General features: G+C 35.8%; 1 protein-coding gene across 10 annotated transcripts in view; it reads left to right on the top strand.

The window, feature by feature from the left end:
- The window catches only part of FRYL (FRY like transcription coactivator), a 176,641-nt gene that overhangs the window by 87,935 nt on the left and 70,504 nt on the right, over positions 1-18,202 (top strand). For 7 of the 10 annotated variants that reach the window (XM_075025546.1, XM_075025526.1, XM_075025516.1 and 4 more), the window contains 13 exons: positions 974-1,053; positions 1,547-1,627; positions 2,095-2,263; positions 3,325-3,417; positions 6,492-6,590; positions 8,112-8,213; positions 11,023-11,067; positions 14,328-14,431; positions 15,071-15,179; positions 16,171-16,257; positions 16,924-17,095; positions 17,710-17,842; positions 18,095-18,202. In XM_075025546.1, coding sequence (XP_074881647.1) covers positions 974-1,053; positions 1,547-1,627; positions 2,095-2,263; positions 3,325-3,417; positions 6,492-6,590; positions 8,112-8,213; positions 11,023-11,067; positions 14,328-14,431; positions 15,071-15,179; positions 16,171-16,257; positions 16,924-17,095; positions 17,710-17,842; positions 18,095-18,202 — 1,382 coding nt within the window. The remainder of the gene's footprint in view (positions 1-973; positions 1,054-1,546; positions 1,628-2,094; positions 2,264-3,324; positions 3,418-6,491; positions 6,591-8,111; positions 8,214-11,022; positions 11,068-14,327; positions 14,432-15,070; positions 15,180-16,170; positions 16,258-16,923; positions 17,096-17,709; positions 17,843-18,094) is intronic. The other 3 variants (XM_075025565.1, XM_075025507.1, XM_075025500.1) reach the window with 1 other exon arrangement.

Here is an 18,202-nt window from a genome sequence, read left to right as displayed (position 1 = left end):
AGAGCAACCAGAGAGAGGGTGATAGATATGACCTATGTAAGAACAAAAATCTTTTGCTTAAATGAGTACATATTACTCATTGTATGAATATTCATGTAAATAGCCAGTTCCAGTAACTGGAAGTTCTTGGACAAATAGCTTGCTTGATGAAGAAGAGTATGAAATTCTCAAGCAGCATGTGCTTCATTTTCTGTAGACGAGACAGTAATCTTTTCTTCTAATGTATTTTAGTGAAAATCGTAATCACTCTTAGGCGGTAATGTTTAATAGGGTTATTCTAGTCCCTACCTAAACTGCTTTGAAATTTGAAAGATAGTATAACTTCATAATTGTATATCGTGCTTTTTTTTAAGAATACATTTGGTTTTTAAGCAAATGTTCTTTCTTTCTGAGAAAAGTGGTGATGTCAAAGAGAACTTCAGTAAAAAAGGGCCTTCTAATCAATGGTTGGTTTTGGCTTCTTACTAAATTGTTATTTATTGTTAGGAAGATTTTTATATGTTTGGGCTGCTTTCATCTGCAGAAAGTCTGAAATGGAGGTGATGTCTCTTCTGCATTCTTATTTTTTGGTTTTGTCCTCCTTTATATCGAGATGAATTGCATTTTGAGGTTAAATCTGTGATAGTAACACCACACAAGGTAGAAAGAGTGGAAAGATGCATAGTTAACCTAGTCTGATAAATTTTGATGACAAATCCATAGTGTTTACATTACTGTTGTTTATTTTATTATGGATTTAATCCCTAAAAGCCAGTATGCAAAACACTTTAAGAGAATGCCAGTACAGGTTGTGTAAATGTTCATATATTGCAGAATTAACTTGATATCATATGTCAACAAAGGATGTGTCCTTTGACACTAGTAGGAGAGATTTCTACAGGGCATCTCACAGTACTGTTTATTTACTTCATTCATACCTACGTGTATATTTACATGCAGAGTTACATACATATAAATGATATCTGCATTTCAGATACCTGTTCATCCAGTGCCAGATCCTTTAGTACATGAAGTTCTAAACTTGGCTTTTAAGCACTTTAAACATAAGGAAGGGTAAGTTTCATTTGTGTACTTTAAAATATTTTGTGTGTATTACCAGCCTGTGCTTGATTGTTGTGATTGTTCTCCTTTGCCTCACATGTAACATGTTGGTGATAATACTGTAAACGAACACTGGTTGATATCTTTAAACTGAAAACATATCTTGAAAGAACACAGCTGTGTTCAATATAATGCTAAGTTTATTTTGCTTAGAATATGCAGAATGATTTGCACAGCCAGCCAGAGTAAGAAAAGTCTGAGTTTGGATAACTAGAGGTAAACTTCTTATGCAGAGTATGTCTCTTATGTTCGCTCAAAAAAACAACATCACTTTAAATGTTAACCCATGCATTTTATGTTTGACTTTCATTGTTTTTATGGTAACAATCTGCCTTTGCTATGGAACAAACTTTTTGTTTGTAATTGAGAACACACTTGGGGTTTAGAAGAACAAAGTTGTATTTAACACCCCCCCCCCCCCCTTTTTTTTTTTTTTTCTTTTCAGGTATTCAGGAACCAACACTGGGAATGTGCATATAATTGCAGACTTATATGCAGAAGTGACAGGGGTTCTTGCTCAATCAAAGTAAGTTCAGTCTCTGACTCTTCTGCATTTGGGGAAAAATCACTCTAGACTTAAAGACTATCTAATATAGCAGCATTTATTAATGACCCCAGTAACTAATTCCTTAAGTGTCAAGTGTAGTTGAGTGTGTTCTGGCGTGTCTGTCTCATGTTCCAGTACAATAAATTTGAACAAATCAAGAAATAATCTTCAGTATAATACTGAATTGCTTTGCTGTCAAGTTGTAGGTGCAGGGACAGGAGGCCTGGTATCAGTCAATAGTAGTTGTTGAGTTATCGAGTATATTCTAATGTGCTGATCATCATAGGCACTCTATAACTAGATATAAAGTATCAGGGTTCATCTTGTATTTCTTTTACTATAGGTGCTGTTATCACTAACAGACAAAAGAAATTGGTTCAAAATTATAGACAACATATAAAAGTAACTAAGAATGCAAATAATTGCTATCTATATTGCTTGTTCAGGTTTCAAGCTGTTAGGAAGAAGTTTGTCACTGAATTAAAGGAACTGCGACAAAAAGAGCAGAGTCCTCATGTAGTACAAAGTATCATCAGTTTGATTATGGGAATGAAGTTTTTTCGAGTGAAAATGTATCCCGTGGAGGATTTTGAAGCATCATTTCAGTTCATGCAGGTAAATGAATATTACAGAAAACTGAAATGGGTGTAATTTTGATTAGGTCATGAAGCTACAATGATGCTTGCTGTGATCAGTTGCTCATTCTACTTGTGTGTTGTCCTTCATCCTTTTCTGTTTAGTTCGTAAGTTCTCAGAGGTATGAATCATTTGTTTCTCTGCAGTTTGTGAGTACCTAGCATAATGAGAACTCACTCTCAATTGTCTCAGTAATGTGGCAAACCTGTAATATATGAATTTATTTGACTAAATGAAAATGTGTAGCAATCAAATAATTTTCTTTCTTTATGAAAGCAGTGAGTTAAAGAAAAAAGTTACTTGATATATCTTTTTTTAATAGCCGAGATGCCAAGAAACACTTTTGTTTAAAAAACACTACAGTTAATTTTCAGAGACTTAAAAATTTCTTTGTTGCTGCTCTTGATTGTGGATTAAAAATTGTCCTAATAAATAACTTGCCCATTCCACATTAACTGAAGTTACTGCAACTTAGTCATAAATTTCACTAGAGCTATTTAACAGCCATTGACATTGATCTCAATCCTGAAAAAAATGACACATACACAAGTGCTTTAGATTGTGTCCAGAGTGGTAAGTTTGGTGTGCAAACGTGTATGGAATATTTATTCCTCTGTAAAATTTTCTTTGCATCAAGGTCATCTTGAAAATGAAAATGAGTATATAAAAAAATTATTTTTTAATCATTCAACAGAGATAAGTGTTTATTTTTTAAAACTTCAGAATAATCTGAAGAAAACCATGCATATTTATATTATTTTATATTCTGAGTACTCTTTATATTCTGAGTAGAAAGTAAATAGCTATCTGGTATTACAAATGTTCTCCTTTCAGTTTCTTTTTGATTGCTAGAAAAACAGGATTTAGAGTTTCTAATGTTTTGCAAAGTTGATATTCTCAAGGAATATAAGAATAATTTAAACACCATTGCGTGTTTTAAATTCAAACTGACAATTAGTCTGATGCTGCTAGTGGTTTTTATGGCATAGTGACATTTGTCATCTTTTTTCTAAATATTTTTCTAATGCTTCCTTATTAAGGAATGTGCTCAATACTTCCTGGAAGTAAAAGATAAAGATATAAAACATGCACTTGCTGGTTTGTTTGTGGAAATTCTTATCCCTGTGGCTGCTGTAAGTATTTTTTTTTTCTTCCTTGCTATTCTGATCACTTTCAATTAGGCTATCATTGTTAAAAACTGCTTCCATTAATCATCACAATATTACATTTTTACAGATTCAAAAAGACTATTAAGTAAATTACAAGCACCTACATAATCTTTTAAAGGGAAATGGGTCAGTGTGATTTCTGTATTAGCTAGTTCCCAGTCTTTTTTCAGAACTTCTTAAAACTGTCTATTTTCTAGGCCCTTTTATCACCAGAGCACTGTGTAATCTTATATTTGTTCTAAAAATTTGAAATTTCCTTGGTCTAGTACTTGTTCACTCAAGGGTCCCATTGACTTTTCTTTGTTAGCCGAAACCTGTTAAGTTCTTTCTAGAATAAACTGAGATATGTAACGTTTTTACAGTCTGATAGGGAGAGTGTGAACTCCTATGCAGGAAGGAAGAATGTAGGTTTTAGCTAATTAAAAAAAAAATTGTTCGTAGAGGTGAGTGTCCACTAGATGTAATCCTTCAAGTGGAAGAGCAGTCAATCATCTCCCATATGTGTCTTAAATCTAAAGCCAGAAATCTTACTCAGCAGCCATGAACAAGAAAAAAACCTCGATATCATCACGGTGTTGGATGTACAGTGCCTATAATGCTGCTTGTGAGAATGCTTTCAGTCAGGACAGGTTCTCCCCCTTCATCCCAGGCTGCTTCGCTCAGTTGTGTAAAGCTTGGTCAACAAGTCAACGGGAAGTTACGGCAGCTCAGTGTACCTCAAGCTGACCATTTACCACAAGCTCAGGAAGTTCCATTGTAGTAGATGGATACTTGCTGTGATGGTTGTCTGAAATGATAGTTGTATTAGCAAATGCTAGGCCACAGTGTGTTCGGTGTGCTGTCCTGAAAAATGGCAGGTCGTGGCTCCATGTTACGACTGATTACAGGGCCGTATCTTGCTATATGTGGAGAACTGGGAGGTGTAGATCCCGTTTCGTAGAATGGCATCTACAAAGACTAGCGGGCTGGGTGGGGATCCCATCTAAGCAAGCTCGTAGGAAAAAAAAAAGAGAAATCTCTCTGAACTCTGCATTCTCTTTCAAACGATCTGCCTTGCCCTGAGCCATGGGGAAATGCTTCTCTCCCTTCACTGGTCTCAGCCTTGGGTGTATGCGTTTTTTAAAATTAGAAGGGAGACAATCTTTCTTTTTAAGGCATGACCACAAAGAGGTGGTGTTAGTAGTAGCTGTTTATTGACTGAATTCTTGATCTTATCTGGCCATACTTACACTCTTTTAGAGAAGAATTTCTTGTCCTGTTAAAAAGTGAACACATTTGTCATTTTGAACTCCATAGTTGGTTGGCAGTTGGAGTGGGGAGTGCATAGTGAAAGTACTGAGCATTTAGGTAAACACAAATATTAGTTTGCAAAATCGTAATTTAAATAAAGTGAAAACTGCACGTACAGTAATGAGACAGAAACAGCATTTGGGAATTGGGACTATCCAGTGGTAACCGTGGAGGCATGCACATCGGCTGTGCAGAGCATGTGTGTTGTTTTGTGGATCGCTTCCTACAAGCATAGCCTGAATCAGCGCTTTAAATGGTTGGTGAGGGAGGCTTGATATTTCCTTCTGACTCATCGAGTCTCTAATCGTTCCATACAAATGGAGCTTCTTAAATAGAAGTGGAGAGCCCCATCCCAGATTGAGATGCAGTTGAGAGGGTTAGTCATTCTCTTGGAAGATGCAAGATGCAAGTTTGAATCTTTTTGAAGCAGACGAAGGAATGAATCTAGATTTTTCTGTAACTTGGATACAGAAAATTGCTTAAGTGAGGAAGGTGTTGGGTTTTGGCATTGTGACCTCTTTACTGTCATTCTCCTGCTTAGTCATTCAGGCATTTTAAAAAATGTGGCCTGATTTGGACCCTGCAGGTATGACGGCTGACAGCATATTTTACAGTGGGGAAGTTAAGGCTGATCTGTAAGCCCAAGGTTATATCCCAAAGCAACGGTGTGATGCTGGCCACAAATAATTTCTCATGTGGAGCTAGTGGGGTACTGATCAACTTATAGCTTAAGAATAGCAAAAGATAAATAATTTGAGGGTATGTAGGAAGTGATTTAAAACACAGCTACTTTCTCAGTTCTTTCTTTTTGGATTTGTACACAGATTACAGAGATACTATATACCATTTTTTATGCTTCCCCATCACGAATGTTTTCAGAGTGTTCTTAGCAAGGTGAACATGACATATCTTCTAATAACTCTGAATAATAAAAACTAACAAAAAATTACCTTATATTATAGGGGAGTTACGAGTATAGAGGATCTCTTCCAGAAAAGCCAACCCCCTCTCCAACACTCCACCCGCCAATTTGATAAATAAAGCAGAAACAGTATTAAACAGTAGGTTGAGAATAATGTTTAAGTGGATCATCACAGGTATCCAGAGAGAAGCCTAGGAGACTAGCAGAGGTTTTTATAAAGAAGGTAGCTGCCTGGTTTGTGGAAGGAAGGCTGTTCTGTGTGCAAGGACAAAGTGGGTAAAAAAGGTGTAGGGCTCTGAGTTATCTGTTTCATTAATTCTGGAAGCTGAACAAAGACAACTTAAGTAGTTAGTTGGCTGGTAATCCTGTGTATCATTTCCTAAGTTTTCAGTTTTCAGAACTGGAGAACTTAAAAGAAAAGGGGAACATTGAAGAGGGCAACAGTGAAAAAGTTATGGGTATTATTTTTTTAAATATATGGAATTACGCTTATGAAGAGTTTCAGTGTAGTTTTTATTTGTTAGTTGATAGCAGATACTTTTTCTTCAAATACAGAATACAGGCCATGTTCTTAAAATAGTGGGTTTTTTAATGGGTTTTGGGTTTGCTTTGTTGTGGGTTTGTTGGCTTGTTTTTAACTGTATGGTTGTAGTGTATGATATGGTTTCTTTTGCTTCTGTTTATATTTCAGATAAGTACCCTTAAATACTAACCTAATGTGAGATTTAACTTTTGAATGCTTGAATTCATGGACATCTTAATGTATATTTAAATTGCCTTCTGTATAAAATTTTAAACCCATTTATGTGTGTATTTTTTTTAATAGGCTGTTAAAAATGAAGTGAATGTGCCATGTTTGAAAAATTTTGTGGAGATGCTTTATCAGACTACCTTTGAATTGAGTTCAAGAAAGAAGCATTCGCTGGTATTTTAAAGAAATATTTCAACTTCTCCATTTTGCTCATCTTAGACTTTTATGCTAGAACATTATATGAGGAAAAGCTAACAGCTGTATTAATTTAAATCTTAACTCCTCAGTTCAAGTATAATTAAATTCACAGTGTATGGGCATTTGCTCTAATTTTGATTTGTTTCTTTGTGCGAGATACATGCTCTGTTATCTCACTGGTGAGGTTGTCTTGAAATCAATGCTTGTTTTTGTTTATTTTAGTGGGTTTTAGCACAGAGTTATTTAACCTAACGTCTCTTCTAAAAAGAACTTGCATTCAGGGAGTCTGTGTATTTAAATTACGTTTAATTAAAAGATAGAAGTGTCAGACAAGACTTCTCCAGCAAAATAGCAGCCTGTTAATAGCCCTGCTCTGCTTGTTTTCTCCTCTCCTCATATGCTTTGTTTTTCTTTTTCCAGTATTTTTTATTATCTCTTTCAGATATAAATATCTGTGGGTTTCTTTTTCCCTAAGACTGCATCTTAGTTTTTCCCCTAAAACTGCATCTTAGCAAGGATTTAAATCGCTTACTAATGCAGAATTTGGTAACTCTTGATGACCATGGCAGCCATGTTTCAAGTTGATTCACTTCACTTTGCTGGAAATGTAGAGCTAAATTTTGAATCACAGTTGGCATATTCAGTAAATGCAAGTGAATTTAAAATTATGTATTCTCACTTTCATGTTAGAGATGAGCTTTACTTTCTGGTATTCTGAGCATATAAAGCATATGTCATTGTACATGGTTAAACTCCTTATGCAAGAATAACATAAAGTAGTTGATGTTAGTATTCACAATGTGATTTTATTTATGGCGTCAGAAACATGGTTACATCAAGATTACAGTTTGCCTATTCATCCTCATTCTTTAATTTTGCTCCATAACAAGATAATCTGCAGTCAGATTTGGTATTAATGACCATTATGTGTTCTGTTAAAGTATGTAGTGTTTAAACAAATCTTATGTTACTAAAGCAAAGCAAAGTCATGCTAGTCTGCATATTCACAGGCTTCATTAAATTGTGCTTCATTCCTTACTAAAAGTAGACCTTAAGTAGAAGTAACGTATCTGACAACCTAAAGTCTGCCTTGGTCTTTACTGAGCTGCTGGTGTTTTTCCTGAATATTCTTCTTAAAGGCAGTTCCCTCTCCCAGCATGTAGGACCCCTTGAATTGGATCCTGTGGTTGCAGGGAAAGAGCAAATATTGTATGAAGGGTGAGATCTGCTCTCAGTCTTTGTTTGAGATCAGACCTTGCTAGGAGATGAGCTTCGCTGTGGTGCCACTGCCCCAGTCTTACACCATGAGCTCTTACAGCACGTAGGTTATACCCAGGACACTACGCCTGGCATGCGTGTCCTAGTGCCGGGGAAAGGCTGCCGTGCAATGCTAAAACTGTGAGACAAGAACCGACTGTGTGTCTCATTCTCAGTGTACAAAACTTGGGAGGTCTGCAAAGAGCAATTTGATCAATTCTTTTTCCCCCCTACTCATAGGCTTTGTATCCATTGATCACCTGCCTGTTGTGTGTCAGTCAGAAACAGTTTTTTTTAAATAACTGGCACGTTTTCCTGCAGAACTGTTTGTCACATCTAAAGGTAAGAACCCTTTTCGATTCAGGAACTGTTGCAAATCAATAGTGTTTATTCCGATATGTTCTCATCGTGCCAAATAAGCAATGAATATTTGGCTGTTTAAAAGGACACTGTGAATTTTGTTTTGTTTTGTTTTGCTTTTTTAATTAAATGCCTTAAGTCTCCATTAGTATTAAACTTAGTAGTAAGTATTTGTGATGCTATTATGTAATGCTGGAAACGGATGTGGCTCCCTTGGGGGCTATCAGTTTTATTGAGTAAAATCTGCAGGAGGAGTATCTGCTAATAAACGCTATTTATGCCAGAGAAAGTACAAACTGTGATTCTTCATGTGCAAATTATATGTGAGAAAATAAGTAGAATGTATAGTAAGTGCAAAATTTCTTTCTCTTCTTCACTTTTTGAAGGAATAGAAAATGAATTGGGAGTCCAGAAAAGAGATAATATCTACAGCCTGTGATATATATTTTCTAAATAAAAATTACAGTGTCCCTTTAAATCATGGCTTCACTTGATAGCATTGTAAACATGAGTTGGTTCATAAAGAGATCGAGATACTTAGAAATTAGGGATTTGTATTAGTGACTTTCCTGTAGCATTAATTGTTGTACATGTTCTTTCCTTAATTTCGATTAACATAGTTCATGATTTCACCTAGTGTATTGATTTTGATAATTTTAATAAATTCTTTGATCCACCTTCACAATATTCATTCTGGTTAAGTATGAGTGACAATTCCGAAGCTTATTAGTAAAATACGTAAACCAGCATGAAATCAAAAGGAAACAGGTTTAGCTGCTTGGATTGGTTTTTAAGGGTCATTTTGTTTTCATGACATCTTTCCCACTTTTCTGTTGCTTGTTGGGTTTTTGTATATTTTTCATCTAACATTGCAGTTCTTTTGCAATATTTGCCTTGATTTTTGTTTTGTTGTTTATTTTGCTTATGGAGGCTGCTTTTGCTTTTGTTTTTAAAGCTTTAAAACAATTCTTACAGTCTAGGAGTTGTGTTTTTCTGGCATAATGTCCATTGCTGATAATGGATGTATTAAAACTATAAATGCCAGTGAGTTTAACTGGTAGTTGCTGAGCATGCATTTTATATTTTACTTAGTTCTGTTAACCACTAACAGCTTAACACGTTTACTGTAAGGCTCTATTCAGCAGAAATCCTACATATGAATTTCTGCAATTCAGAATTTGCAGTTTTATGATGCTGTGCCATCAGTGAGATATTTAGGATATTATATGGTTTGGTTTAATTTGACCCACTGAATACTATTGTTTTTTTGGATGCCTACCTTATTCAGAAACTTTGTTGAGTTTAATCTTGAGAAATACACCCTCACTGTCCTAATGTGTCTTATGAATTACTGTGTTCCTTTGTTTCTGAAGCTAATTAAATGCATGCACTCTGTAATAAGTAATCTCATTAATTTATAAATCTGAGTTCACAGCAGTTTAGTCTTAGATTTCCCCTTCCCCATTTTATTTCCTGATTTCCTAATGACTAAAGTTATTTTATTTGCTATTACCTAAATATGTAAAATGCAATAAGGATTCCACATCCATTGTCTCCAGTGTCTTTGTTATTTAACAAAGTAATTTTGAGAGTTACTGGAAGATACGTTAGAGTACTGAAAAGATTTATCCACCCCTACTGTATTAGTTAAAATTAACAAACTAATGTTTGAAAGAACAACAACACTGAGACTGTGTCGCAGGGATATTCTGTGAAAAGTACAGGCCCATTAGCAAGTTGCCAAGAGGTAATGTGGGTCATGGATTTATGGTGCTCACTTTATTCCCTGGTGACTTCCCAGTGCAAATTCTTACCTAGCAATGAACACTGTATGGTCGCACTTTGGTGACAGAAACAAGTAATTTCCCATTTGCCGTGGTGTGAAAGCTCACATCTCTGCAGTTGCCCCATAGTACCTGATGCATAGTATATTCATACCTTGCCTTACCCTGCAGTATTTCTGTGCTACGTTCTACTTGATAATGTTCCTGAGAGCGCTCTGAACCCTAATCCAGTACTAGCAATATTTATTGCCCCTGTAAACTCTTTGTACTGGGTTTCAGTGCACACGACCTTTAGTTATCCTCAAAGCAGGCTTATTGTATGGGGAAAACATCCTAGGCTTGCTGAAAGGAGGAAGCTTAGGGGATTGGACTGATGCAAGTAGCAGATAAGTGAGTTGTAAGTGTCAGTTTAGACCAGGAGCGTGCCAACGGGTGTTTCTTGGTATACGTATAGCTGGCTTTGTCCCACAAAGCGGTTGGGATGCTGTTTCAGCATTGAGCCCAGCAGGGCATTTCTTTACACACTGTAGTGTAAGCAAAATTCTGAATTTATTCAGCAGGCAATAACACTGGGTCAGTATTGTGAAACGTTTTGCTTACTTTTTGACTACTATTTAGATAGACTAATTCTAGCAGGTTTGTCAGAAAGCAGATAGATTCTTGGATGAAGCTGAGTTGTTGTGGTATCCTTACCACCTCTTCTGGGGAGAGGAAGGAACATTTAAGCAAGCTGCTGGAATGAGAGAGAAAAGTGTCTATCATTCTGTACCACTGTTGGGTGGAAAAGAGTAATTTTTTTTTCCACAGTTTAACTTTAGTGTCTGTTACCACAAAACCTTGAAAGTTGGAGGAACGTTTTCAGCCACTGTAGCAAAACCTGTATTTCTACTGAATAGAGTCCTTACTAGACAGCTATCTGTTGTTTTTGTGCTTTTTTTCATCTAACATGCATGTGCCTTCCATTCTCATGTTTGTTATGTTTTGCTGTCTCACATTGCTTTATTTAGATGCCATCTAACAACAGTATCAGAAAACAAATAGAAACACTGCAGGTGAGTTAATATGTTGTTATAACTCAGTGAAACATTGCTTTGTCTCATGTAAATACTTTGTTTGGGTTTTTTATGTTAATTGTTGTGGTTTGTGCTTTCTTTTTTGTAAAATTGCTGTTAGTACTGTTCAGAAGCAACAGGACTAAGAATAGCTAATTTCAAAGATCTCTTTTTCTTGCCAGGGAGTAGAGGAAAAAGATCAGAAAATTATCTAATACCAGTTGTTCCTTGGGGGTGAAAATGTGGCTTTATGAGATTGAGTAGCAATATCATAGCTGGTTTCCCTCAACAGCAGTGCATGTTTCCACTGGAAGTAAACTACCTATTCAGATGTATGGTTTTTTCTGTTAATTCATTTCAAAAAGTGTCTTGCATGCGAGCAAACTTGAAAAAGTTTTCACAATAAAAAAATGTGAAACTGATTTACTGTAACAACTTGCAGTGCACTAACTTGAAAGACTTTTACACTGTTGGTTTTGCAGGTTTTAAAAAGTAGAAATTGTTTTAGTTCAGAACAGAAGAAAAGTTTAACATCAGTATTAAAAAGTACTTTCTTCAGTAAGTGACTACATTTGACTAACATGGAAAAAATGCTGTTTTGTTTCTTGCCTTCATTGAGATATGTTTCATTGACTCATCTTAATGTGTCATGTAAGACCACTGTGGATTTGCTCTTACTTTTTTGGTTTTGTAACAGAGATACAGTTCTTGACAGCTTATTCCATAGTCTGCTGATACAATTTATGTTAAAAGTTTTAGGCTTTTAAACAAAACTATGTTTGGAAAAAAACCCAAACAACCCAGATAGAGCGCTTTAAAATCTGACAGGCATCAGCTAAAAGACTGATATTCAGCCAGGCTGGTGAATTACATAGCCATATATGCTGTATTCTAGTTGGAGTAATCTCAAAGAGAAAAGGAAATACTGACATATTAACACCAAGTATACTTAAGAAGTGTGCCATAAATTAGACCCCAAAAGCCATTTTCTTCTAGCATATTTGTTTAGTTCTGAGTTGTAGGAAGAGATAATGAAAATTTTCAATGCTTAAGAAATTAAAAGTCCTGCTGTATTTATTTTGTAACCCTTTTTAAAAGGTGAATGCCTCCTTATACTTTTTTTTTTTTTTTTTTTTTAACAAAGAAGCAAACTTCATCATAACTAATCAGGAGTAGCTATATACGTCCTATACAGAGGGAATGTTGTTAACACATTGTAAAATTTCTGCTACCTATACCATTTTTTTTATTAGATGTTTGAAAGCCAATAGTAATTTTTTTTGTTTTCTTCTGGACCTGTAAATTAAGCTCCCCTTTGAAATATCAGAAATAAGAAAATTGAAGCATTACTCAGTTCTAGACACTGCATTTCAGATAGACTTTGATAACGCGTGTACCAATGAATTCACTAGCCTACTTTGTACATCAAGAACTGTTGGCCTATAGATTAAATGAGGAATAATACCATGGGTTTTTGCTGTTTAAGTATTAAAATCAAAGCTATCACAGTCTCACCCTCTCATACAATTATGAGTGTTTCCTTCTTCCTCACAGTAGCACTGCTGGTAAATTAACTGGACAGTGGGACAGTTACTGTCTAAATACTAACCAGGGACAGGTGTAACTTCTTACTAGTTAGATTTTGTCCAGATCACCTTCCTGAATTTACCCACTGCCTAGTTGCAGGTGTGCTAATTCAGAGGCGATGGCAGGAGCACATTGATGAGTGTGAAGGGAGAGTAGAACAGCACTCTACAACAGTCCATCACTGATGTAGACTGGGTTAAGTTATTCCCTCTAATTTCTGATAAACAGTCATGTATGTTATTTGTCTGTGAAGTACCACTTTTGCCTCTGGTGATTTTGTGATAGGCTTTTAGCCTTTCTTAAAGTAAGCTGCTGCCAAAACCAATTGTCCTGACCCACCCATGTTAAAGCCATCCAAATTACTCTCCTTTATATAGTCTATTGCACAGACATGGCCATGAAATTATTTGGATCAATTTACTGGTGTGAGTTGGACTTCCTTACTGCTAGAGTCAATGCAAAGGGAGCAGTGAGATTGGACAGGAAGGAACCTAGGATGAGACCGTCTCTTTTTGAACAGTGTGGTCTTACTTACACCCTTTGTGAAATTGCGCTCCCCTTGTCCTGGGAGGGCAAAGTAGTCTGCTATTCTGACTTACTGGCTTGTGGTAAAGGCCACAAAATGTGAAATGGCTTAGGTTCAAGCGTTATATAGATACGTCTTGAAGCAGAAAGACTTCACTGAAGGTGGGGAAGGTGTGTTTTGGGGGTTCTTCTGTTGGTTTTGTTTGGGGGGGGTGGGGGTGGGGGGGAGTGTTTGGGTTTTTTTAACTGAGAGAATGCCTAGAAGGATGACAACTGGGAATCATTTATTCTGTTCATAAGCTCATACTTATGGCCAATTCCAAGAATCTCACTCGACACTTCAAGATTATAAATACACCAAGAATCCCTAGTTGGAAAAGGGGTTGCTGGAGTTGGTACAAAGGATGATAGTTACGTACTGTTTTACACAGTTTAAGAGCTAGGAGGAGCAAAGCAGCTTTAAGAAAAAAAAATAATTGTTTTTCATACAGTGCATAATTTAAACTGAAATATGCCACAAGATTTTATATTAATTCAAGAAAAAGCTAGTTTAATTGTTACAATAAAAATCCACTGGAAGTGAGTAAACACTAACACAGTCCACAGAAAATGGCTAAGTTGGGTGAAGCCGGGAGTGCACACCCAGAGAAGCATCTTTTGTGTGCCTGCCCTGTTTTGCATTCTTTTCTTCTGCACCTGCTACTGTCTGCTGTCATAAACTGAATGATGGACTTAGACTTCATGCCTGATCCAAAGCAGCTACTCCAATATTTTAGACAAACTATAAGTTAATTTGCTTTAGAGTAGGTATTAGTTTGCAGTGGCTTTCTGAGAAAAGTTCTTGGAAGCAATACACTCTTGGTGTTCATCTCAAGAGGAATATCTGCTTTTTAGTTACTCCTCTGCTCTCAGAGCGAAAGCCATGTAAAATAATCTGGAATTACTAGTTAAATATTCAGGTAGTATTGAAAATATGCAATGCAGGGTTGTTTTTATGAAAACATATTAAACTTGTAGTCAGTATTAAACACAGCAGTTTTCATTGTTAAAAAAAATTGAAAATATTCTTAAAAGTCAAAAGTGTAATAATAGAATTTTTCTGAGTGTCTCACAGGCAACAGTAACTGGATTTTTCATTTATTTTACAGAATAAAGATCCCAAAATGTCTCGAGTTGCACTGGAATCTTTGTATAGGTTATTGTGGGTTTATGTTATTAGAATAAAATGTGAAAGCAACACTGTAACTCAAAGGTAAGTTCATTCTGTAAAGGATTTTCAACTATTGATTGCTGGGTTTTTCCCCCCCCTAGTAATATCAGAAGAGATCTTGAAGCCAGCTCAGGAATGGTCTAGTCAGGTGAACAGGGGAACAAAGACTTCATCTTAAAAGAAGAAACCAAAAGAACTTGATTACTTTGAGGAGGAGAAGGAATAGAGTCTATGATAGTCTTTGTGGGGATATGCAGGGATAGAAGAGGGCGGAGAGATAACAAGCAGGATATTTATTAAAGTTAAAAGGCACTAATGGTACCAGAACAAGTAGGGTATGAAGTAGCTATCACTAAGTATGGGCTGGAAATGAAAAGGTTTTCTTTACAAATTAGCATCATGACAATTTGGAATAGCCATTCAGATTTTGCCCCTCCTTCGACTATTACTAACTAGTTTAAAGCAAGATCTTACTCACTTTTTAAATGAACCCATGATGCTGTTGCCTCTGGCAGTAGAGGGCTGTACTCTCTGTAGGTGGTCCTACCTGTCATATGCTTCTGTACTATTTAGTACTAACCCCCCACACTCTTCCAGGTTTGAGCTGTAACATCTATGCTATTATAAAAAGTTCTTTTTTTGAAGGTTTATTTATCTCTCTCTGTTTCTAAATTCTTGTAGCCGTCTCATGAGCATCGTATCAGCACTTTTTCCAAAAGGATCACGTAGTGTGGTCCCACGAGACACACCTCTGAATATATTTGTGAAGATTATTCAGTTCATTGCTCAGGTAAGAATACATCTAGCTAGAGCTATAAGAATAGGATGAACATTATTTCCAAGAAATGTAAATTTAAGGTTAGTTTTTGAAATATTTGCACTGAATTAATGGTCTTATATCTTGAGTAGAATTTGCCCAAATATGTATAGCAAATGAAATGACTCGTTCTGTTTCTACTAGTGGCAAAATTATTTTACCTAAACTTCAATAACTGTTGTGTATGAACATTGTGATGATTATTATTTACATTTGTATTGCATTGTTGGGGGGGGGGTTGTATATATATATGAAAAAAATACACTAATATAATTAGTATATTCCATTATAATATTTTTGTAAGGGGCAAAGCATTCTAACAGTAATATCCACTTATATTTAGCCTGGAGACTAGCCTCTGTAGACAGAAAAAATATGCAATGCATGCAGTGTGTGTAGTTAGCATTGCATTATGATTTATATTATTCTAGGTGCTTCTGTTGTCCTAATATCAAAATGCAGGATATGATCTCACAAGATAAACTCTCATTCATCTATAATCTTATAGATTAGAGACATGTTTTCCTGTCTTACAGATAGCTTGTCTGTGTTTCAGCTTCCAAAATTATTTGCCCCTGGTCATACAGGGATGAGGCAGGACACGCAGCCCTTCACTGATACGTATTTGTTTCCTAGGGCTCCTCTTTTTATCACTAATATTCAGTTATCTAAAACAGTTCAGCTCATTTGTTGAAATGTGTTTGACCTGAGCAGAACTATCTGGGAATTTTTTCAAGAGAAATGGTTCAACCATATCAGGGGATAAGCTGTGTTGAATCGTACTATATTTAAAAAAGAACATTAAGTCATAAGAACAAACAGGAAAAAATGAATATATTTTTTAAACTTTTTTATTTTTTTAAACTTTTAAGACATGATACCCAGCACCTATGCAAAGCCAAGAACTGAAACTATGCATGTTACCAGAAAAGAGATGATCATATCAATCTATTTTCCTTTATAGGAACGTTTGGATTTCGCAATGAAAGAAATAATATTTGATCTTCTTAGTGTTGGAAAATCACCTAAAACCTTTACTATTAATCCAGAGGTAAAAAAAGCTCATTACTTGCATGCAGTGAGAACAGGGCATTGGGGGATTTTGTGGGGAAAGTGGCTAACTATTTTTGAGCCAGGATGAAAGCAGATTAATGAATATCTGAAGGGGTGTTCTGCTAAAACGAAAGAAGTAATTGTAGTCATGCACAATTGCTGTTTTATTTCCACTGAGTAAGCTAGCAGCGTACTACAGTTCAGACTCATTTCAACAATAATTTCAGTAAGTATGTGTGAATTTTTGTTACAGTATAACTGTAAAGCCTTTTTTCAGGGAAGCTGTACCTAGCTTTTAAGGTTCAAGACCCAGTCTAACAGATGAGATGTTTAAGCAGTGTCTGTCTTCAGTATGTCATTCTCAACATTCATATTAAGTCCTTTAGTGCTCTGTGCTACAAAACATTTGGTATATTAGCCTGTGCCAATTCAGTTAACTGGAATAAGAGTTGTGGGAAGGCACTGAAGGCTTAAACTTGATTCTTGTTACTTTCATTACCTTAATATGTAACTTTAAAATAATGCCTGTCCTACTGGAACCATGCCGCTGTCTGTTTAAAAGAGAGGAAAAATGCAATTTGTGTTTTGCCTCATCTCTGTTACTTTAATGTTACAATGTCTTCTGTTTTCTCTTTCCTTTTTCTTCTCTTTTTTGCTATTGAAGAGGATGAATATTGGCCTCAGAGTCTTCCTTGTCATAGCAGATAGCTTGCAGCAGAAGGATGGTGAACCACCAATGCCAACAACAGGAGTTGTTCTTCCCTCAGGAAATACTCTGCGTGTGAAGAAAATTTTTCTTAATAAAACGCTGACAGATGAGGAAGCAAAAGTTATAGGTATGTTGGATTCTTTTTTAAGTTGGCAGTGTGTTTTAACAGAATTGCTTTGATTCTTTATACAGAGGGCTGCTAGACAATATTGACCTTCTGGTGTCTGGACCAAATCCATGGCTTTTTTTGAAGTGTTTGCGCTGCCAAATTAACACAAAGAAGCCTGAGTGCAATTAGTGTGGTAAATAGCATGGCAATTTTTGTTCTCTTGATGTTACTCTAGAACGTTCCGAATGTCCCACAGCTGAAGTGGAGTAAGACAATTTTGACCCTGTGCTCTATTGGTCTTCTGTGGATGAGCTAGGCATCTCTAAAGGACTGTTTCAACATGTTCAAAATTTAAACAAGAACTAAAATGCTCAGAATTGAGAAAACAGAGAAGCAACTAATGGTTTCTTCCCTGTTTATGTTCTTTTTGAAGGAAGCTTGTACTTTTGTGTAATACCTCCCGGTACTCATTTAACATGCATTTCTTTTGACACTTAAAGTGTGTTTCATGTCATCTTTGGTACAAGAAGAAATTTGTCCTAAGCTGAAATCAGTGGCAAATATTTTAATAAAAATGTGAAAATTAAATGAGAACAACTGAAAGAGGTGATTGGAACTCTTTGGCTTTTCAGGAATGTCCATCTACTACCCTCAAGTCAGAAAAGCACTAGATAGCATTCTTAGGCATTTGGACAAAGAAGTTGGAAGGCCCATGTGCATGACTAGTGTGCAGATGTCCAATAAAGAACCTGAAGACATGATTACGTATGTACTGAATTACAATATTTTTACTGTCACAGTTATGTCATACTATTTTTATGCTGTAATGTTGCAGATGCCATCATTAATGTATTACAATTGTTGGCTTCTTACTTGGCTATTAAATGAATGCTAATTTCGTTAATTAATGACTAAAGTTTTTGATAGCTCCGTAGTTTTGACATGAAATTGAAAATATTTGTGGTGTACTGAAGGAGATTTTCCTGTTGTTTTCTTGGTTATAAACTGTTTTTGTAGGGGTGAGAGAAAACCTAAGATAGATTTGTTCAGAACCTGTATTGCTGCTATCCCAAGACTGATTCCAGATGGCATGAGCAGGACTGACCTCATTGAATTGCTTGCAAG

The sequence above is a fragment of the Buteo buteo genome, chromosome 1, assembly GCF_964188355.1.
Source record: "Buteo buteo chromosome 1, bButBut1.hap1.1, whole genome shotgun sequence".
Classification (NCBI taxonomy): Eukaryota; Metazoa; Chordata; class Aves; order Accipitriformes; family Accipitridae; genus Buteo; species Buteo buteo.
The sequence above is the reverse complement of the archived record's forward strand: the minus strand, read 5'-3'. Positions and strand labels throughout refer to the sequence as shown.